General features: G+C 35.8%; 1 protein-coding gene across 2 annotated transcripts in view; it reads left to right on the top strand.

The window, feature by feature from the left end:
• The window catches only part of LOC105222207 (myc protein), a 56291-nt gene that overhangs the window by 17343 nt on the left and 14993 nt on the right, over positions 1–23955 (top strand). For both annotated transcript variants that reach the window (XM_049455370.1, XM_011199432.4), the window contains exon 2: positions 221–1662. In XM_049455370.1, coding sequence (XP_049311327.1) covers positions 369–1662 — 1294 coding nt within the window. In that variant the 5' untranslated portion in view covers positions 221–368. The remainder of the gene's footprint in view (positions 1–220; positions 1663–23955) is intronic.

Genomic DNA, 23955 nt, shown 5'->3' with positions numbered 1-23955 from the left:
ATAGTGAAAGCTCAGCCTAGATTGTATGTTAAAGATAATTCTTTACATATGAGAAAGCTTCCAGTGAAAGCTCAACGCATAATGAAATTTTCATGGCAGTTTCTAATATGATAAGCACTTTTGCTTATATTAAAATGTTATTATTTTTATATTTATTAATTAAAAATGTTTGTAGGACTGTTGAACACAGAAAACTGATATTTTCCTTCTCTCTTTTCAGCTCGCTTACTTGCTCTACAAATCGTAAGTCAACATTTTCTACCTCCAAAGTGTATTCGACAAGCAGTAAAATTCTACCGCAACGAGTACAAGAACCAGATATTTTCGACACCATTTTTGATTTTGACCCGTTTGAAAACGAATCAAAAATGGCCAAAATTTGCAACACATTTGGCACCTCACCACTTTTAGGTGGTCTTTACCTGGGCGAACAGTCGGAGGACTACTCAATCATACGTCCCGATCCCAGTGAATTATTCGAGGATCTAATACCCCTTTGGGGCAATAGCATTTGGGGTGACATACAGAAAATGGATAACGGTAATGATTTGCCCATCAGCGGCATACCCGATTACTGTTCAATCAAGAATGAGATACGCAACGGCGACTGTATGTGGTCCGGCCAATCACAGACCGAGTTGAGCACCTCGGCTACCTCGACAGGTAGCGACTTGCAAGTGACACGCGCTGTACCGTTATCGGCCGTCACCGCCAAGCCAGCACCAACTGTTGTTGTTGCCAACAATAATAAACATAAAATGCAGGCCGCACAAAAGCCAGCACAGCAACAGCAATATGTTGAGGTAAAGCGTGAAATCAAAATGGAGCCGAGCGATGATTACGAGAATCAATTGCAACAACATAGCATACCGAATGTACGCAATGCCACAACAACGTCACAACAGCAGACGTCGTCGGCACAAAGTATGCAACATATACCGCCTGGCACATCGCTGCTGCGTAAATCCAATGTGTCGCAACAACAGCTGCAACAACAGCAGCGCAAATTGCAAAAACATCAACAATTGCAACATAAACTCTCCACATTGCATTTGTCGGGCAGCGCCACAACTACCAACAACAAATCGACCACACTCAACAACAACAACAGCGGTGTTGTAACAGCCTTCGACACCATGGCCTATGAGCTGCCAGAAACTCCACCATCCCTCGATGACGAAGCCACCGAATTCAAACCGACCAACATTGATTTGCGCGCCTGCATGATGGGCAGCAATAATATCTCTCTGAATGCCGGCATTATCGACAACATTAGCAAAGAATTACAGGACACGAGCAAGGATAAAATCAATACACGTCTCACCTCCGATCATCCCGACATACACGAAGTGCTCGATGTTATCATGCGCGATGAACACAAATCCGTTATGTACTCGAATAAAATGGCCACCTCCTCCGATTGTGAGTCGGATGAGGATGAAGAGAGCACCGCCAATTCCGGTTATGGTTCAGCGTCGTCATTGCTCGACGGTGACCTGTCATACGGACGCACATCGCCGGTACCGAGTCAAGCCTCCAGCCAAACGAGTATGAACCACCTGCACGCCACACAAGCACACTGTCACAGCGATCACAGTTACACACGCTGCAAAGAAGGCATGGACGATCTATCAAGCTCAGCGTTTACACCCTCCGATTCCGGTAAGTTCACAGCGCAAAGCAATCATTTTTATCGAATTAGTGTGTATTAGTAAAGCAGCTGAGTTTATTTGTAAATTTGTAATGAAAATGCGAAAAGTTGGCAAGCGCTTGCTATCAGCTGACCCATCTAATTGTAAACACAGTGTTTTGTCATAATTTCACCACAATGTGAAATGACGTTTGTAGTTGGCGCCCACGTGACTCGGCGCTTTGTTTGAACCCGAGCGCCATAAAACAGGTTGTAGCTCGTAATCGAATACTTCAAAGCCTATATAATATTGTTTCATGTACCAGTACTTCATATATTTAGTATAGTGTATGTTTTTTTTATTTTTATATATTTTTTTTGCACTTTGCGCGCAGTCATTTAACAGTTTTTTGAACTCGCCAAAGTAGTTCACACTGTGCTGCCGCAATTGCAGCTAACTGCGATTTCATTTCCACGCTACTCAAGTTTTGCACTTCCGCGCTCAAGTGTGTCTACACACACATACATACACATGCATATACATATACATTTCTATATAGATGTATGTGTGTATCTGTGCTAAAATATCAGTTGGAAACAATCAGCTTACCGCCGCCCACTTTGTGCCGCCCAGTTTACTATCAAGTGACGGCAGCAATTGCCACTTGGCAGTTGCTCGCTAGTTGAGAAAGTTGGCGCCACAGCACGTTGCATGCACATACATATTTACACATGTATGTATGTATGTATATGTGCATGTAACTGGAAAAATCAATACCAAAATACTATTAAAATGTTGGCCAACTGTCGTAAAACACCCACACTCACTCACATGTGTATGTTCGTATGTATGCGTGTAGCCGAGGCAATGGCTTGCGCCACAAGGCCGCTCATACAACTACAGTTTGCTGCATGTAAATAGTTTTTACGTTATATCAGTATGTACTTGCTAACACGTAAATAGTTTCTAGGCACAAAAAAAAAATTTGAAAAGTCAGTTGTTGTTGTTGCGCATTTTGTAGGCTTCTTTTTCGCGCCCACTTTTACGCCGCTGTGCAGCATTTGGAAGATTTTTTTTTCTCATATATACATATTTTTCCTGCCATATAAGGCTATCAGCGCGCGCTCTTCGCCGTCATTATCATATCCTTTGAATTATTGCGTGCGATTTTCACCGTTTTGTTTTTGTTATTTTTGCTTGTTATGCTTTTGTTTCGAGAATTTTCCTTATTTGGCCCTATGTCAAAGTACTATGTACATGGTGGGCCGCTGCTCTCCTGCCTACAATGCGCGTATGAGCGCTCTTCTCTACTGGGTGTGTTCACTTGGCGCGCAAATGGAGCTTGCGCAGTGCTGATGCGCGTCAAATAAGTACATACTAATTTTATTTATGCAAAAATATATAGTATTCTGTATACATACATACATATATTTTCGGTTGTAGAAATTTCGGCGTTTGCTCTGTGCGGCAGTGATGAGTAACACCACATTTTGTGTTGCAAGCAAAAAATAACTCATAGTGGCTACACCCTTTTTTGACTGCTGGCGCTACTTTTAAAGCAACTTTAAAGCCTTTAAAATTAGTATTTATTTAAAATGCTTATGATTGCTATTATTCAACTTACATAAATAAAAAACTATAAAAAAAAATTAAATAAAAATTGAGTAAAAATTTAATTAAATCTTAATTAAAAAAGTTGAATCGAAAAAATAAATTAAATTAAATTGAAAAAAAAAATTAATAAAATAAAAAAAGTTTAACTAAATTAAATTATTATAATTAAAAAAATTTAACTGAATTAAAACTATTAATTATTTAATTAAATTACAAAAAATATTTAATTTAAAAAAAATTAAATTAAAATTAAAAAAATTAATTAAATTAAAAAAAAATTAAATTAATTAAAAAAAAATTAATTTATTTAAAAAATTAAATTAAATTAAAAAAAAAAAATTAATTAAATTAAATAAAAAAGCATTCTTTCACTTTTCTCTAACTTCTAATCATAAATTTCCAGTTTTTCATAATTACTCTCCTCAACACTTCAACTCTAATCACGTGTATGCACCTCAGCTGGCTGAAGCGCATTTGGCGTGCATTTTTACGCGACACGCCAGCTTTAGCCAGCTCCACCAGCGCCCGGCTTAAACGACAACACTTCAGGCGTTGCAAGTACACTACGGGCTGACCATTTACCATGACGACTGACACTGCCTGATAATGGTGGTCGCTAGTGTAGTACCCCGCCCCCCTTCGCTTGTCTGTGATTCTATCTGTCTGTATAACTTTTTTCGCAATACTTCACAATTTATTTGCTATCTGGGCGTACGTAGTAAATCCGTAATGTACCCACTTGAAATTCTCTTCCATTATGTTGCAAGTCTACACTATGTGGCAAGTAGTATATGGAGCAGCCCATACAAATATCAACGCCATATAGTGGCTTTAGCTGTAGGAAGTAGGTAATGTTGCAAATAGTGGCGGTTAGTGTGTTGCAAGTGTGCGCCTGTGTGTGCGTGTGTGTATAAGTGCTTGGCGGTAGACGTGCCAAGTGCATTGCACTTGCTGACTGACTGACTGCTGCCTGGCTGAAGCGGGTCGTTTGGCTTTTATGCGCAGTGCTGTTGACTGCACCTGTTTGTGCGGCATATGTACTCCTCCTCCTCTGCTTTTAAGTGCAAAATGTTGCATGCAACACGAGTTGTGGCTGGCAAAATAATGCGCTGCTTGTTTCGGTTAACTAGAAAATTATACAATTCATAAAATTATGTAACATTAAAATTAAGTTTTACAACAATAACAACATTTGATGATGATTTTTTTAAGTATTTTGAAGTGTTGAAGTTCTGTAAAAGGTATATGCTCATAGAGTCTTAGATATAGATTGTAATTTCATGGTGATGCTAGAATACTGTTGAGTTCAGTTTAAGTAAATATTGATTTCAAAAATAACATTTTTATTATAAATTAAAAAATAATAATATTTAAAATTTTTTATACAATTTTTTATTTCTTTTTTTCAGTTTTATTTTTATATTTTATTGCTTTCAATATTTTAAAAATTTCCTTTAATTAATTTTTTGTTAAGTATTTTTCTTATTTAGCATTTTATATTTTCTTATTTTATTTTATTTTTTATAATTTTGTTTTAAGTATTTGTAAATTTGTTTTTTTCACTTATTTTTAATTTTTATTTTTTTTATTTATTTTTAATTTTTTAATTAATTTTAATTTTTTTTTTCAATTTTTTTTTCAATTTTTTTTTAATTTTTTCATATACTTTTTTTTATACATTTTTGAAATAATTGTTTTTTTTTTATTTAACTGATTATACAAAAAAACTTCTTATAAAAACTTACCTTCCATAGAGTGTGTATAGTATTTCGTCTAGCCGGCAGCTCACACACACACACATCACTTTTATCAACCTACATCAATATTTTTTAAAGTATGTAACTCACACCCGCCCGCTGTCGCGCCCAAATAACGGCAAAATTGAAATTGCGCGCACTTAGCGCTTATCAGATACTCAGAAAAAGCACAAGCGCTGCACATGCCGACAAACTGGCATGAGAGCGCGCTTGGACAGGCGCATCACAAAAGCACTAAGCTGCGTGTAACCATATACATATATACTCGTATGTATGCATGTAAAACATCCAGTGCAAGCTACGAGTGGCTGTCTGTCTGCACGCGTTATCATCATGCCGGCGGCGCCCACGTTGGCGTTAACGTCCGCAGCGACTACGCCTACATTGTAAAATGTGCTCAGAGCAACAGTCAGTTTGTCAGTAGTATAATGCAGAAACAAAACAAAAAAAAAACTCTATGTGAAAACCGAACATCGTTTTTTGTATGTACATCTGCATTCGTGGTTTTCTGTCGGTACATGCGCACTACCGGCCGGCGCTCCCGCACGCACGCTGCTAAAATACCTCCTCACCATCATCGCGCGAACTACAACACAAACGCGCTCCCACACACGCGAAGCGCACTCGCCTAAACGATTGCAATTCGGTGCAGTAGTGTGAGCTATGTACTCGCGCGCGCATATATACGCAAAGCAAACACACAAGCGCTACCGGTTCGTACCAGACAGACAGACCAATAATATAAAGGAAACACGGTGCAAAAGAAGAAAACATGAAAATTAAATTGCAGTCTGTCGCGTTTTGCGTAGAAGCGCGCATTGGGGGTGCGGCGCGGTGGCGGCGCCTACTACTGCAGCGGAAGCTGTGTGACTTCTGGCTTTGTGTGCTTTGTTGCCGCTCACTCGCTCGCGCGCGCAGACTTTTTGCATACGTAAACACACAAACACACACACTATGTGCATGTTTTTTGTGTATAGTAGTTAGTAGTGTGCGTGCAATAGTTGGCGCGCACTGTAAGGGCGTTGGTGGGGTTTCGCAGCGCGCTGGGCACGTACAGAAATTGGCGCGAAAAATCATTCACAGAATTTGCGAACGTAAAACTTGAAATGTTTGTGGCACGGCATGATGGCGCTTGTTGTTGTTTGTGTGGGCGCATAGTAGTAGTATGCGCTGATGCATAGTGCCACGCATACAGATAAGCGCGCGCGTCTGATATGACTGCATGCAAAACGGGTAATTGCAGATAGTTTGTTGTAGGCCAGGCGAGGCGTTTGTTGTGGGTTATATACGAGTATGCTATGCTTGTATATGCAGTAGCGCTTTGGTCTGTGAATGGCATAGGGTGTTTTACTAGTAAAAACGAGCGCAACAACTGCGTGAGTGGCCGCTAGGTGGCATACATGCATAGAAACATAAGTAAATTAAAGTTTTTTATTTTTCATTTAATTTCTATTTTTAATTAGTTGCATTTTTCTGTGCGCAATGCGCTTATATATATTATATAGTTGCACGCGCGCTCGCACCGCTTCGGCGCTGTGTTGCTAGGCGCCGCATTCTATGCTGACCGCAACGCGCAATAAAAAGCAAAGCAAAAACCAGCACATACAAGCAATAAAGAACACACAGCGCATAGCATAAAACCGAAAAAATCATTAAAAAGTATATATCCATATGTTTTTATGTATTTTTTTTATGGTAGTCACGACAGCGCGTTGGCGTCGCGCTTGCCGCAGTTTCCAAATTCAAAATGTTGCCAACGCGCTGCACAGCCTGGCATTGCGCCGCCGCCTGCGCCGTCTGCTGATGACGATCTCATTGATTAAGTTGGCGATTTCCGCAAAAAAATGATGGAAATAAACCAAATAAAGCAAAACGTGCACATACATACATATACATATATGAACAAATTTGTATGTGGCGCACTCAATTGACGGCGGCTGTATGCTGCGCTAATTAGCGCGGCCGTGTATACGCCCCACATATCGCACTGAACAGCGTACAAACGCACGCTCACATGCACAGCGAACATTTAGAACATTTGTAAATTTGTACAATTTGCACATTTGCCCATTCACACAACGGCTGAGATTCGAAAAAAATCTATAAAAAAAATAAACAAAATTGGCATGTGTTTGTATCAGTTCGTTCTTGTGCGTGTGTGTGCGCGCTTCTTTTATTAATGTTAATTATGGGAATTTTTCATTGCTCAACTGCGCGGTTTTGCTGTTGTCTGTTTCTGACTCAGAGATTCTTCAAGTCCAATTCGCCGAAAAAGTGATAAAATGCCATATCGAGCAGGAACGCGGGATGTGTGGGTTTATGTGGACTATATGCTTGGCAGACATGCGCTTGTATGTATGTATAATTATACATACGTACATATGTTTATGTAAATAAGTAAATCACTAAGTCGTCCGCTTGTAGTCTGCACGATTTTCATATGAAATTCAATCTTTTGGCGGATGCTGTTTGCATTTGTATGTGTTTGTATGTATGTGTCGCCACAGAATTTTGTGGGTGTATTTAATGTGTGCAACGTATTGCCGATTTCAAACTCGTCTGCTGTTTAATTTTAATATTTTGCCTAATATTTGCCAATAATCACGAAAAGAAGATTTTTTTTCCTTTTTCAAAAGTGAAACTGGTATATTTGCGTTTCTATTTATTCTAATTCGTAATAAATGGAAATAGCGAAATTCGCATACAACTTAATTACTTAAACATAAAATATGTGATATGTGTATTAAATTTGACGTGATTTCGATTTTGTCTCAATAAGCTTGCTTATTTTAGTAAAAATTGATATTCGAAATGCTTTCAAGTTTCGTGTTTTAAGTCAAAATTCATTTTTAGTATACAATTTATTATATGAAATTATGTCATCTTATGCTATGCTATGTCATATTTTGCTATTCTATGTTATTTCATATTAAGCTAAGCTATGTTATGTCTTACTCTGCTAAGCAACCATGTTAGGCCATGCAATAATATTTTGTCTTACATTAATGTTAAGCAATACTGTACTGTGCTGTTAAACAGTGGTATGTTATACCGTGATATGTTATGTTATGTTTAATAATGAATTTCGTTGTCATCGCTAAAATTTAAAATTTTTTTTAATTTTTGTTAATTTTTTTTAATTTTTCTCAAATTATTTTTTTTTTTAATTTTTATTAAATTTTTTTTTTTAATTTTTGTTAATTTTTTTTTTTAATCTTTGTTAATTTTTTTTTAATTTTTTTAATTTTTTTTTAATTTTAATAATTTGAATTTCCTTAAATTTAATTTTTTTTTTAATTTTTCTTAAATGTAATTTTTTTTTAATTTTTCTTAATTTTTTTATTATTTTTTTTATTATTTTTTTATTATTATTTTTTTTATTTTACATTTTTTTCTTTCAAAAAGCTTTTTTGTCAGCTTTTAAAGCTTTTTAATATCACACTTTACTGCCATTGCTGAATAATCGTATGATTCAAACTCTTAGAAATAGCAAAGGTGACTTCATGAAAAGTCATTTGTACGTGGCATTTGTAATTAACACATATCAGGTGCCTAGAACGCTTTAAGTGCCGTTAATGATTCATTTGCCAGTATATGGCGACTTTTTATAACGGCAGCTGAATTTCAAAGCGCTTAGCAACATGCCTGCAACATTCAAGATAATTGAAACAGTTTTGTGACAGAATAACAAAGAAATGTTAGAAAAAATGTAGATAGGTGACTTTTAAGTAGAAAAAAAATTAAAATTAAACATTTATTTGTATAAAGTTTTTTGAAAAAAACACAAAAAAAAATAATATTAAAAATTTCTTCGTATATAATTTTTTGGAAAAAAATTAAAAATTAAAAAAAATTTTGTATAAAAATTAAAATTTTTTTACATAACATTTTTTGAAAAAAAAAAACAAAAATATTAAAAATTTCTTTGTATATAATTTTTAAAAATTAAAAAAAAAAAAATTTTTTGTATAAGAATTAAAAAAATTTTGTATAAAAATTAAAATTCTTTTTATAACAAATTTTTTGAACAAAACACAAGAAAACTAAAAATTTATTTGCAAAAAAAATTTTGAAAATTTTTTGAAAAAAAAAAAACAAAACTTCATATAAATCTTTAGGAATTTTTTTGTAACTCACATTGTTATCTCAGTGCTTATATGTACACACACATGTGTCACTTATCATTTGATTTACAATTTTTGTTAGCCATCTGTATGCTCGGCGCCATGCGCTTATCAAGCAAAGCCTCTTGAGAACTCAAGTGCCCTGGCTGCCTTCAGCTAGCTTAGATGGCAGGCTTAACAAAAGCGTCAGTATAAATATTGTATATTCCAAAGTTTGAAAATAATAAAATACATTTTTTTCTTCTGTTTCACTTTTAATTATGTTTTTCTAATTACTGTTGCGCACTTCACTTTTTTAGCGCCGATTTGCGTGAATTTTTTGTGGACTCGTAAAATTGTACGAACTTTGTACTAAATGCAAGGCAATTAACTTATTAATTTATATAAATATAAATAAATAATTATATACAAATAAAAAAAGTTTAAAAAAATTACTTTAAAAAAAGTAATTACATAAAAGTGAAAGAAAAAGTAAAACAAAAATATAAAAAAACGCAGTAAAAAGCTGAACGTAAGCGTTGCGTGCGCATTTCCGCACGTGTATCTCTGCTCCATATATAAATAGCGCCTGTTTTGTTTCAGAAAAAACTCGCTAAATAATATATGAGTATTAAATAGTTTTTTTTTTGTTTTATTTTTTTTTTCTTATGGTGTGTGCTTGTAAGTCCCAGCCGCCCCAAATGCGCACAAGCCCGCCAAATAACGCTGACTTTTACTTTTCGTGCCTCACTTTGTGTGAATAAAGTCCGGAAAAGTGTATGTATGTATTTTTGTTTGCTACGCCAACTAGATTTCTACATTTCTACTGCCATTCTAACTATTTCGTTATTACACACATACACACATATACTATATATTAGTTATTTATTGTTTGTATTCATTTCGCTGATGGTTTCGTGTGCGTTGTGATGGGAATGAACTCGTTCAAGGTCAGCACGCAAAAGGCGTGGCAATTAACATACGCACGCTCACGTTTAACCACACGCATAATAACAGCGATAACAACAACAAAAAAATCTAATAAATATTATTAACAGCAGTATTAGGCTTAGGTGAGAGCTACTCTTGCGTAGTATGCGGCTAGAACGCAAAAAGATATGATAACAAAAGCAAACAATAATAATAATGTAACAATGTAAGGAAATGGCTTCAATTAATTATGAATGCCAGGAACTTGTATTAAATCATTTTTAAATTGGAATCGAACTTGGTTGAAGGTGAAAATAAATACGCGTTTAAGTGTAGGGAGGCACAGGCAAAGAAACGTATAAAATATGAGCGCTCGTTTGCAGTGCATTGTATTGTTTTTGTAGATGTGAAGTTTTTGGAAGGCACAATCTAACAAAATAAAGAACACAAAAATTAAAAAAAATAAATAAATGCAAAGAAAAGAAAATAAAAACAAAAAATAAAAAAAAACAATAATAAATAAAAATATAAAAATAAATAAAACTTAGAAATATATATGTATAAATATAAAAAAAAAATAAAAAATTAAAAATAGGAAAAAATTAAATATAAAAAAATATAAAAAAAATTTTAATAAAACAAAAAATGAAGTAAAAAACTTAAAACCAAACAAATAAAAGATTAAAAAAATTATTAAAATTAAAAAAATATTTCTTAAAATAAAGCAAAAAAATATAAAAATAAATAAAAGTTAAAAATATATAATATAAAAAGATTAAACATTAAAAAAGTAAAAAATTAAATATAAAAAGAAATAAAAATATAAAAATAAAAATAAATAAAAGCTAAAAAAATTTGTAAATACGAGTATAAAATAAAAAAAAAATATTAAAAATGTAAAAAAATAAATATACAAAAAAAATATAAAATTTAAAATAACAATAAAGCAGAGGAAAAATAATAAAAATAAAATAATAACAAAATGTAATTAAAAAAATAAAAAAAAAAACAATGACACGCTAAGAATGAATAAAAGTATTAATCTCCCCTTCCATCTACCCAGTTTTATATGTACAATATATACCTACATCTGCGTATATATAAACATAAATATTTTTTTTAATTTCCTAAGCATTTTTTTATGACTTTTCTTGGGTGCTCACACGCAATTGCGTGCGATGATGAGCATAAACTCTAAACAAAAAAAATAATAATAAAGTAAAAAGAATGTCATAAAAATATGCATTTTCGTGCGCTTAATGTAAGGTTAACAACAACAACAATAACAAAAGCCAAGCGTCAGCATAAATGTTTTTGGTCATAAAGCGTTTTACTGCGGAAATTTCGATTGTTTAAATAGCTGCTCGCTTAGCAGTGACATCGCCACGTGAATCGTAAAAACTATTTGCAGCAAACATAAACATGAAAACAAGCATTTACTTGTGCACACGCAAGCCGTTGCATGCTACGAAAAGCATTAATGAACTTGTTACACTATAAAAAAAATTTATAGTAAATTTAATACACACACACGTACATAAGCAATGCCGAAAAACACGCCACGCTACACTTGCTGGCTGAAATTACGCCTAGCAACATTGTTGCAGGCAGCAAATGCTATGTTGATTAATAATATTATTGTTGTTGTTTTATTAAATGCGCCTAATTTACAAATTTATTTAAAATTTACAAATTCGTTTAAAAATTTCCAAATTTTGCACTTTACGCCAGTCATTTTTGCTTCCCACCACCTACCATACATACATACTTAAATATAGATAACATTGTGTATACACACATAACGCCCAACGTAGACTCACTCCCCACACACATTTCCGTTCCGTCGTTCACACGACGCCACCGAACGTATTTTACTTGCACACGTGTAGCAATAAATTTCTACTTCAAGGTCGTGCGATAATAGCTAGCCACAACAGCAAGCAGCAAGCAAAATGCCAGCACACCGAGCGCCGAACGCTGTTGGTGACGCGCGGAGCAGCAGCAACAGCAAGTATCTAGCTAGCAACCGGCGCGCGATGCGATAGTCACAGCTTTTGTTAGCTAGCCAGCCAGTCAGCTAGCTGCCCAGCAACATGAGCGCTGTCTGGATACTAAGCGCGCATACATAAATTTTGGTATATAGTCGGTCGTTAAACATTTCTAGTTATATATACACACATAAGTCGCTGCATATTCATATATTTTTGCGCATAGCGACGCTGATAGCGCTTTGGCTTGCGATGGCGTGAACGTCGACATTGTGAATTTCTCACAGAACGCTTGCGAATATACAGCGCGCAAAAGCTTTTATTGCGGTAAATATGTACTTGTAAGACATTGTGTGTAGACCTAACGCCTCATCTTGCGTCTTTACCGCGCGCCTTTGTCGTATGTATACGCATGTCTGTATGTTGTCGCGTCAGCAACAATTTATCGGCGACAGCAGGCGCTCACGACGCCACCAACAGCTTCTAGCAACCATCGTCGCGCGCGCGCTGCCGCTCAAGCTGTATGCTTCGTTTACCTGTATGTGCGCTTACTTCCCTTCCAAGTATAGAGATTTTGGCATCTATATGTATGCATAGACCCAGGCGCGCAAAAGCTCTTTTTTGCGTATAACAGCTCACTCTTTTTTATATTAAAATGCCAGCGCCTTTCAAGCGCTTACCTACTTTTCTCACTTTCATATTTTTTTTGTATATTTCTGCCTGTAGTATTAAAATACTACGCATTTTCTTCGCCACGCTCACCTTTTCGCATGCTCGCATGCTGTTCTCTCGCCTAGTCGGCATATTTCGTTCGAAGCTCTCAGTTTACACGAAAGCTCTATGTGTGTGTGTATGTATGTGTTCTTATATACTATATATACTAAGCGAGTTTACAACCTGATACTCGTACAACTCGTAGTATTTATGCACTAGTTAATGCACTTGTAGTGCCGCGTAGTAGTTTAGTGCGATGAATTTCAGTCTGTTACTAGCCATTCAGCGTTTTTTGTTTTTGCTGGCGTGGCGTATATTTGACTTGGCGCGCTTATCAAGCGCACTGCTATATATATTTACACACTCAAGATATATGACATATTGTGGAAATTTTTTAAGCGAGTGCTTCTTTTTTGTGTGCTAGCGCGTAATGTTGCTGTGCATTACCTTTCTACTAGGCGCTGTGGGATTTGGCGACTCCAGTGTTGCTGACACACCCAAATACATATATAAGTGGTAGTTTATGTGCATATATAGTTAGATATTATATATTTTAACTATGTACATGTAGGCATATTACTTTTTTCGTCTTTTGTTGCAACATATTCGGCCACGCCTGTGCGCCTATGTATACAGGCGCGCGCTTTTCTTTCGCAACATTGCCGGCATTTCGGTATATGTTGCAAGTTTAGCAATACATTTGTGGCCATAAATATGTAAAGCCATGCTGCAATAAATGACGCTATGTTATTTGTTGTGTTTGTTGTTATCCTTTGCAAGCAGCATGTTGCTGCAACATTTGTTAGTATGTGCTTATATTTTTATTATCACTTCATTGCCAGCTCAATGGTGTCATTGGCACCAGAATCACTAAAACAACAACAAGTGAGCTCGTAACAACAACAACAATAACAATGTGTTGCAACAACAACAACAACAAAAATTTGTTGCAACAACATTTTTTTTAACAACAATAAAATTTTTTTACAACAACATTTTTTTTTAACAACAATAAAATTTTTTTACAACAACAACATTTTGTCCCAAAACCCACAGTAAATATTGTGGCAGCAACAACAAAAACCAACACTGTATTTTCAAGCGCAATTACTATATTCATAACAACAACATTTGCCTCATAACGCGCAGTTTTCGCCTCCAATTTGTTGCTGCAAATTTTTATATGTCTGCTAAAAGTTACCGACGCACTCCACATCCTGCTGATGCTGCCACATTGTTTGTGATTGACTTTTGGTTTGGCGGTTTGGCTTTGTTGCTGTCATTGCCACTTCTTTCAAACGTGGTTTTGTTGTTGTCATTGCCACTACTGCCATTAAACGCATGTTGCATGGTGTGTCTGCCTCGTGCCTTACACCGACAGCCGACAGCGTCTCCGGTGCCTTGGACGCTAACTGCGCATTGCTTGCTTGGCGTGTGTATCCTAAGCCACGCCAACTCTGTACATATAGTATAAGTCCCTAATGGCGCTCATTCCTGCGGTGTCTGCAGTGGCTTTTCTCATGTAATCACTGATGACTAGCAACAGCATGATGCCCTAACGGCTGGCTCTAATTTGTTGTAGTGTTGGCGTATTTGCATTCATTATATGGTCACTATTTGTACATATGTACTTGCAACATTTTGCGTCGTGAATTTGCGTAAAACTGTTGATACAAAGAAGACAGCAAGCAAGCACATAGTCACTCTCGCCAGCTTCCCGGAAATTTAATTAATTTTCTGTGTTGTTTTAATTAAAGCGTTGATGTTGCAACATGCAGCATTTGTGTTGACACAAATTTTCTAATATATTTCTAATTAATTTGGCGTTGCGTGATTGCGTGTTGTGCGATTTTGTTTTTGGAATTTTAATACTAATGCGCTCAGAGCTAGTTTAAATCACTTAACCTACCCCTAACTGCCTAAATAAATAATTTTCCGAAATTTTCAAGCACTTGAAAGTATTTTTTTTTTATTTTCTTTCAATTTATTTGTACATCCCACTCTATGACAACGCACATTTTCCTCCTCATCTCTGCGGTTCTTGAGTGCTTTGCATTGTTATTGTTGCCGTTATGGCACGCCACTGCCGTTACTTTACATCGGCAGGCGCAATTGTGTGTTCCATACTTCTCGAAATGGGCGTTTTTTTGCCATACGGCCACACTGCTGCCATTTTACTGCAACATAATACATCATTTTTATTGCATGCGTCATTCTATCGTGGCGTATTTGCGCACATCTCCAGCCGCCAGCAGCAGCCAGCATCCTTTGTGTGTACCGCGGCGAGCATTTTGTTGTCTGTGTGTCGGGTTCGCCGCACTCAATTTTATTTGTCCTCGTAAAATATTGCCAGACTATTGCGTTGTGTCGTACTTATGTTATTGTCTGCTATGCATGTGCCTTGGGGTACATTAAATCCTTATGGGCAGCGAAAATAAGGGAGAAAACTTTTCAAGCACTCAAATGTATTTTTTTTGTAATATTGTTTTTTTTTTGAGGTACTTCTATTTTTTTAATTTTTTTTTTGTTATTTTTTAAATTTTTTTTATTTGTTTTTGTTATTTTTTCAAATGTATTTTTTTTTTTTTATATTTTTTTTTATATATTTTTTTTTTTGTTTTTTTTTTATTTTTTTTTAATTTTTTTTTGCAGCCTGCCACATCCTAGCTAATTTCATGTAGCTGCATGTCATTATTCTTTTATAATTTCCTTTTTTTCTGCGCTGCACTCAATTTTCGCAGCATACACTTAGGCGCCACGCCATTATTATACATAATTTATGAAATTTGACGCGCATGTAATTGTGCGGTTGTGGCGGTTGCCCCCAAAACTCTTATTCTTCACATTTTACATATGAATTAATAGCGCATAACGGCGCATAGCGCATTTTTGCTTACAAATTATGCCTGCAAATAGTTATCTGCAGCGCGATTAATCATCGAAATGCGTCGCGACTGTGATTTTTAATGCGCGCCCTTAACAGCGCGCACACATACATATGCATTTACATGTGTGCGCGGCAATTTCTTCTTCACTCTCAATTCTGATTTTTGCGCATAAATTACGCTGTCTTGTCTGTAATTGATGTTACTCATACGCTTAGTAATGTCACTTTGTAAATTTGCGCGCTTGGCATGTGTGTGTGTGCGTTCAGCTCAAATTCCAAGCTCCATTTATTTGTATAAATTCTAATTTCAACATTTATCTTAATAGAAACCAGTTTAATCTGCCTTTTGTTACTGTGCAGCGCGCGGCCGCTGTGCGCCTCCGTTTCATTGTACCGCGCGCGCGCGTTAACCCCACCTCAAACGGCATTGTCCACACGCGGCGGCATACACTTGTCGCCGTAACCAGTTTTGCGACACGTTTGCTCCACCGCCCACACACATGCAACGCTACTCATACACACTCATGAAACTGCTTGCTGTCTTCTGCATCATTTGCCGTAAATCAGTCTGGGCGCGCATTGAGTGATCTTGTCGCGCCGCTTGCGATGATGTAATGCTTTCGTGCTTGAGTCAGCCTACAAGTGATTGAATTGTTATTATTATTATTTTTTTTATTATTTCATTTGATTGTATTGCATTCTGTTGTGTTGTCTTTATTTTGCCAGCTGTTTTGTGTGCGCGCGCTGTGTGCCTATTCGCCGTCGCCGCGTTATGTTTATTGTTTACACTTTGACGCTAACGTGTATTTTCTTTTGTTTACTAGCGCGCTGTTGCGCGCCCCGCGCGTCTGCGTGTATTTTTTGTATTTTTATGTACTTGTGTATGATATGAGTGTGTGTAGCGCTTTTACTCAATTTCATAATTCATTAGCGCCAATGTTGCGCGGTCTCGCCTCTTTCGAAGTTAACTAAGTTGTCGTTTGCGCGCGTATGTGTGTGTGCGGCGGACACACCCAGCACGTCTACACAGCGTCTAAGCGCGCACTTTTTTTTACTGCTTTGGCATTTTCTTACTTCATTTTTATTTATACTTTTCTTCCTCTCGTCACCTTTGCTGCTTCTGCTTGTGCTTGCATGTGTTGCGCCCGCAAACTTCCTGCGAACTTTTACACCCTTTGGGCGGTGGCGAACATACACACTCGCACAATTTAAAAAGTTGCGCAAATTTTCCCACGACGTCTTGTGTCTGTCTCTCGCACATATGTAAGTCGCCGCGTTTGTATGTTTGTTTGTTCTTATTTGCGCTCCAGCAGCAACAGGCACAAAATCTGCGGCGCCTCTTTGGACAGACATCATCTCATCGTCTTACTGTCAACATGTGTGTGGGGGAAATTTCTGCTTCACTAGGGCGTGTGATTTGCGAAACTGCAAAATTACAACAAAAACAACAACAACAACGCTGACATTTGACATGCCTGTTAATTTATATGGAATTCGCACTTTTTCACACAGCTTCAACGGCACTTTGTGCAGCAAAATTATGAACATAAGATAAATTATGTATACAAAAACAACAAGAAAGCTGCACAACGCGTCAGCTTAATCTCTGTGCGCTTGTCTGTGTCGCTCTTCCATGCGCTCCCACAGTGGCAATTTGCCTGCCAGCGGTTCCAAAGTGCAAGTGCCGAGGTTACAACGTACAACAAGCGCATCGCCGCGCTCTCTGCCCCTCCCCCTCAAAACCGCCTTGCAGCGCCTTTCGCATGAGTCAATTGTCTGTCTCACTGTCTGCGCGTCGCTGTTGCGGTTTTCTGAATGAATGAAATTCGTTTGCGCTTGAATGAAGAAAAATGCAAGTGTTATGTTGGTTAAGGCGGCGACTGAGGAAGCGCGCAAAGTCAAGCGAAAAAATAATAACAAAAAAAAATGGTAGCAACTAAAGCAACACAAGCAGAGCAGCGCTGCTAATAAGACAAAGCGCAGCAGCGAAATTAATTCAAACGCAAAGCAATGCAGTGTTAATGATCTGCAGCAGCAAAAGAAAAGCAAAAAAAAACGAAAAACCGACAGTGCCACAACATTGAACCGCAAGACAGCGGTGCAAGCAGGCAAGCTCTGTGTATAATCAACTGCCAGTTTGTCTCACCGCCGCCAGCTAACTCATTCGCCGTCAGCATCTGGTAATTGTCGCGCCTTGCTCCAGTGCTTTAGTTAGTGCCAAGGCGAGTCCAGTCGTTGGTAATGCGCTGGCGCAGTCAACCAAGCGCGCCGCCACCGCCGCACAGGCGCGCTTTGCACCATTGCGACTCTTACTTTTTCGTTGCTTTTGCTGCTTGTTGCTGCTTCTGCGGTTTGCTGGTGCAATGACTGCCTGACTGCCTGTCTGCCTGCCTGTTGCTGCAACTTTTCACCGCTATATAGCATTCGCGTGTCTCCGTTGGGATTCTTGTATTGCTATTGTTGCCTTTTTGCTGCAATTACAACTTTATTGTTGTTTTTGCTGCGCTTGTTGTAATGTGTGTTTTTCTTTGTTTTTTGTTTTTTGTGTTTTTTAGTATTAATTTTGCAACTCATTTAAGCGCTTCCGCAACAGGCAATTGTAATTGTTGCACCGCATAGACTAGACTTTGCCACCAGCGCCTTGGCTGGCTCTCGCGTTTTTATTGCAGTTTTTGTAATTTTGTATTTTTTTTGTACTTCCACTGCTTGTGCGCCCGCCATTGCGCAGACCGTGACTTGCTTTTGGTGTTAGAATTAGTTCGGCTCCGGCAGCAACGCGCTGTCGCACGGCTAATGCGCGTCAGTTGTATTTCCAAAAATTAATTGCAATTACTTGTGAGTTTGCTGAGATTTCATAAAAATGCGCAATTCTGCCATTTATTAAAGCAGAATAATTTTTTCTGATTTATTTTTTAAATTTTATTTTTTATTTATTTTTTTTTATTAATTTTTTCTGCCTTGTCTCTGCAGCAGCAGCGCTTATGGCGGCAACGTCGTTTTGCGCAACAGTTTTATTGTTTTCGGCAGCTGCCTTGTGTGCGCGCTTTTCTTCAAGTGTCATTGACACACACACACACGTAGACTCAAGCAACCGCCAAAGGCGCGCCGCATTCCCACTTTGCCATTTAATGCATTCAAATTGCATTCGTGGCGCATCCGCTGCCGCTTTTCCGCTGATTCTTTTTAATATTCTTTTTCACTTTATTTTAATTTCACATTATTGTTATTTTTGTTTTTATTGTTGTTTGCCTTTCTTCCGCGCCGGTCTATGCAAGAAATTTCTGCAAAACGTGCGAAAAATCGCGAATGCAGCGGCTCAGCCGGTTCGCTGGCAACATGTGTCTGTGCGTTGCTGCCGCCGCGCGTCCGGCCTCAACTGTCTTTCGCGCAATTTGAATGGCATTTGCGTGTAGCGCGTACATCTACACACACACATACATGCATGTGACACGCATGCATACATGTGACACATACATTGCCGCGCGTTTCGTTTGTGCAGCGTATTTCTTTAAAAGTTAACCGACACCGGATAAACATGTTGCGCGAGCAAATTTCGCAAAAAAAATAACAACAACACTAACAAAAAAATCAAAGCAAATGTTCAAAACAAAGAACTGCACATTTGCAAAAAAAGCAAAAACAATAACAAAAACTTGATTGACTGTCTGACTGACAGCAGCTTTACATGCAGCATAAGCCGAAAATATACAGTAGTGTGTGTGCGACAAGTCGACAGCCATAAAACGTGTGTGTGCAAGGAAGTCAGCGGGCCGCAGGGGTGTCGGTGTGTAGCGAATTTTTCTGCAAAATGACGCCAGTGTCGCATGATTGATGCAATATGAGCAGTTTGAGTGGCTTTTGGCAGGCAAAACGGCCTGCAGTTGGCGTTGCAATGTATACATGTGTGGAATTGCTTAGCAATGCAATTTGTTATTGCATTTCGTTAAATATCGGTTTTACTTGTAATGCAAATTATATGAAATCGAAAATATTTTTGTTCTTTTAAAATGCGCGCCATTTTTCGGTATTTGTTGCTGTATCAAATGGTGTCAAATGTCGCGTTTTATTTTGTATTTTAATTAATTTTTTTTATTTTTTTTTACAAGCAAATTTGCATTTTTTTTGTTAAAAAAAAAATTTTTTAATTAAAAAAATTTTTTTTAATTTTTTTAATTTTTATTTTTTTTTTAATTTTTATTTTTAACTTTTATTTTTTTAATTTGTAAAATTTTATTAATTTTTTTTAATTTAAAATTTTTTTTAGATTTTTTTTGTATTAAATACTTTCATTTTTCAAATTTGTTGTACAAGAAATAATTAATATAGTATATATTTCTTTGCTCAAAAAGTATCTCACTGCCTCATCAGCACCTCCCTACTGCACATAAATTTACTTATGTAATACCAAACGCTTACTCTGCTCACACCCAAGCGCTTTTATTTATAATCAATTTATATTCACTTTGGCTGCGTTTTGGAAAAATTGCATCATTTTCAAGTTTTCTTGCACGAAAACGCTAGAAAAATTTTGACGTCATTTCTAGCTAACGCGCTCTGACTCATTGATGTTGTCATATGCCAAACGGTCACAAGCAGTCCACTAATTTTGCGTTTTAATTTGCAATGCATGTGTCAACTGTAGTTGCTATTTTTGTGGTAATATGTGGCATAGTTTGTTTAAAATTTTTGTTTTTTTATTTTTAGTTTTTTCTTTTCTTTTGTTATGCTTGGCTGCTGTCATCGCAAGTGCATGTTTGAAAGTGAGAGAGAGAGAGAAAAACTGTCTTAACTGCAATAACGGTATTGCAAATAGCAGAGATAATATTTCTCGAGCTATTTTTGTGCGCTACCAAATTAGTTTATTGACCCAATTGTGCGCATTTGATGCCAATATAAATTTCCTTCTGTATTGCTTTAAATTTATTGCAATTTTCTTGCTACGCTGATACATTAAAGTAAAATTAGACAGCAAATTTCGAAAATAAATTTTCAAAATCTTTTTTTTTTCGAGTTTTCAATTTTGTTTTCGAAATCATCTCAAATCATTTATTTTCGAGAATAATATTTAAAACTTTTTTCGTTCAAAATAATTTTCGAAAATAAAATTTCAAAACTTTTTTGATTTCGAAAATAAATTTTCAAAACTTTTTTATTTCGAAATAATTTTCGCAAATAAAATTTCAAAACTATTTTTGTTTTTATTTCAAAAATATTTTCGAAAATGAGTTTTCAAAACTTTTTTTTTTTTAATTACAAAGTAATTTTCGATAATAAATTTTCAAAACTTTTTTTAGTTCAAAATAATTTTCGAAAATAAATTTTCAAAACTATTTTTGTTTTTATTTCAAAAATATTTTCGAAAATAAGTTTTCAAAACTTTTTTTTTTAATTTCAAAGTAATTTTAGAAAATATTTTTTTTTTTTTATTTTTAAAACAATTTTTCCAAGTTTTTGTGCCTTTTTTCTTAGCTTTTTCCCAAAAAAAATTCGTTTGTTCCTTCTCTCCTTCGATTTACTCTAAAAAATTGTCTCGACTTCCCTCTTACCACAAAATTATTCCGATTACTTCAAGTGTCAGTTAAAATTAACTATGCACACTGCATTCCCAATAATTTCTTTTTTATTTTTTTTAGCTGTCATGCTTATTAGTATGCTCATTTCCTGCTATTTCCTGTTATTTATAAATCTAATAGTTGCCAGTGCCAAACAGGTTGACTTTCGATTTCCTTTATTTGCTACACAAACAAATGTTTTCTTAAAATTTCTTACTTTTTTCCCTCAATTGTGCACACCTTGTTAAATATTTTTCCTCATAATTTCCTTTAACTGCTCACTTTTTTCTTACTTTTTTTTGTTTTGCTTCAGTTATTTGTATTGATTTCCTGTTTTATTGAATTGGCATTCGAATTTCTTTCGCCCACAGCAATCAGATTTCACCTTTTGTTTAATCACATATTCATGCCATGCACCGATTTTTTTTTACTATTTCTACTCTTATTATTTATTCTTAGCTTTGTATTTTTATTAATTTTTTTTCTTTATTTTTAATTTTAACTTTTTTTTCTGTGTCTTCATTCGCATTGCTTGTCTGTCCGTCGTTTGCTCGCCGCTGCGCTGTGTGCCATTCACCTTTGTGTGTCGTGCGGCACATTCAGCTGACTTCTCACCTACTAATATTGTATTCTTTTGCGCTGGCAACAACAACAGCACCACTAGCCAGCAGCATACCATACATATCAAATGGAAATTAAAATAAATTGAAAATGGAAAAAAATCGAACGACGCCGCTGTGACATACATTTTAAGCATGTATTTTATAGTTGTGAAGGTCTTTTTATCCATTATTCAGCATTTTCAGTTGATTTGATACTTTCCCACCACACAATTGCGGCGCTGCATGTGTGCAGGTATATTTGTGTGTTTGTTCTTATCGTTGTTTGGTGATCAGCAGTGATCTGCCGGCAAACTATCGACAATCGAAGTGGCTGTGCTTGCTTACATACAAACATACATCCATACATATTGACAAAGTAGGCGCTTCTGTTTTTATGGCCTTTCTAAAGTCGTAAAGAAAACAAGCCAACTAGCGTGCGTAATCTGGCATACATATATCAGCAGCAACTGGATATACCGCTGTTAGTGGTTTCTAAAAAACGAAAATACCCAAAAACCAAGTTTTGATTTTAAAAACGCTCTTTTTGTAAACCTTTTAGCGTTTGCTCGTTGTTTTAATTTCTCGATGTTTTTTTTAATAATTTTATAAATACATATTTTTATTTACATATATTTTAAATTTAATTATTTTTCTTATTTTGTTTATGTTTAATTTTTAATTTTATATTATTGTTTTTAATTTTTAAATTAAAATTTTTTAATTTTTAGTTTTTTTATTTATCTTTATTTATTATTTTTAATAATTTTTTTTTCATTTCTAATATTTTTTTTTTAATTTTTAATATTTTTTCATTTTAACTTTTTTTAATTTTTTATTAGAGTTTTATTTATTTTTGATTTTTGTCTTTTTTTATTTGTTTACTTTCAATGGATTTTAATTTTCAGTCATTTAGCTTGTGCTAAGGGCTTATCACTGCTCACAATCAGTTTCTTTGCCCCCTTTATGCCACCAAACTTTAATTTCAATTAAAAAACTTACTCAGCGTCGCAGCCGATTTGCATTTGTTTTTATTACATTTTTATCGTTGCAACGAAATTTTATGATTTTCTTTCATTATCTTGCTTTGAAATTTTTTTTATTTTGCTTTTTCTTCATTTTTAATGAAAATTTAAAATATTTCATTAAAATATTTAAAATCATCTACTGCCTTCACCAATACAGTTTATTACTGTTTAAACACCAAATTTTGTCGTGAAAACTTTTGTCAAGTGCATTCTGTTGTCTGACAATGTTACCTGCAATCGGCGCGTGACTCGTAAGGTGCTGGAGGTTGTAGTTCAGGTTCAACGACGTCAGCACGCCGCCTCCTGTATATAACATGCAAACTTATATACATACATAAATAATATTAGATACATATGAATGTATTTACCAGCAAGCATATTGCCTTGCCGTTCCTTTTTTCCCGTGCTTTCATTGACTGCTGCAGCGCGCAATAATTTCGACGCGCAAGCATGAACTAATGCAAGCCACCTCTCACCTCTACAGCTGAGTCTGTCGGCATTAAAATGTATGCACAGCTTTAATCTTGTTGCTAAACACCGCAACACACACCTACACTCATTCACCCAATACAGACCGTTTTATTGCTATTGATCTTGGCTTAATTTTTTGCTCAACTTTTGTCGCGGCTTAGCAACAAGCAAGCTGGTATTCGCAACAAAAACGACAATCGTAAATATTTTTTTTTTGTTTTTGTTGATTGTTGTTGTTGCTATTGTTGCTATTGTGTGCACAACAACCGTTGGAAATTGAAATACACGCCCAGACAGCGCGACAGCTCGCCGTACTCATAGTAGAGGTGTAGTAAAGCGTGAGCAAATCAGTCGCGCTCGCTCCAGTCGCTTGCATGCGCTCAGCAACCGGCTTAAAAATGTGCTGCTTTATGGCAAATCAATGAAGAAACTAGTTTTGCAGACTCCAGTGTTTTTTTTTTTTATTTTTATTATTACTTTTATTTAACTTCTCTTCGTTCCTATTGTTTGCTTGAAGGCTGGCAATATTTTCTTGTGCGCTTTTTATTTGTATTTGCGTTTCATTTTACTGTCTTAATTCGTTTCAAATGCGCACAAAAGTGTTGTAGTAATCATATACATGCTTGTTTGTGTTTGTGTGTATATTTCTTATTAATCATTTAAATTTGCATTTGAATTTTT

Source organism: Bactrocera dorsalis, chromosome 4 (genome assembly GCF_023373825.1).
Source record: "Bactrocera dorsalis isolate Fly_Bdor chromosome 4, ASM2337382v1, whole genome shotgun sequence".
NCBI lineage: Eukaryota > Metazoa > Arthropoda > Insecta > Diptera > Tephritidae > Bactrocera > Bactrocera dorsalis.
The sequence above is the reverse complement of the archived record's forward strand: the minus strand, read 5'-3'. Positions and strand labels throughout refer to the sequence as shown.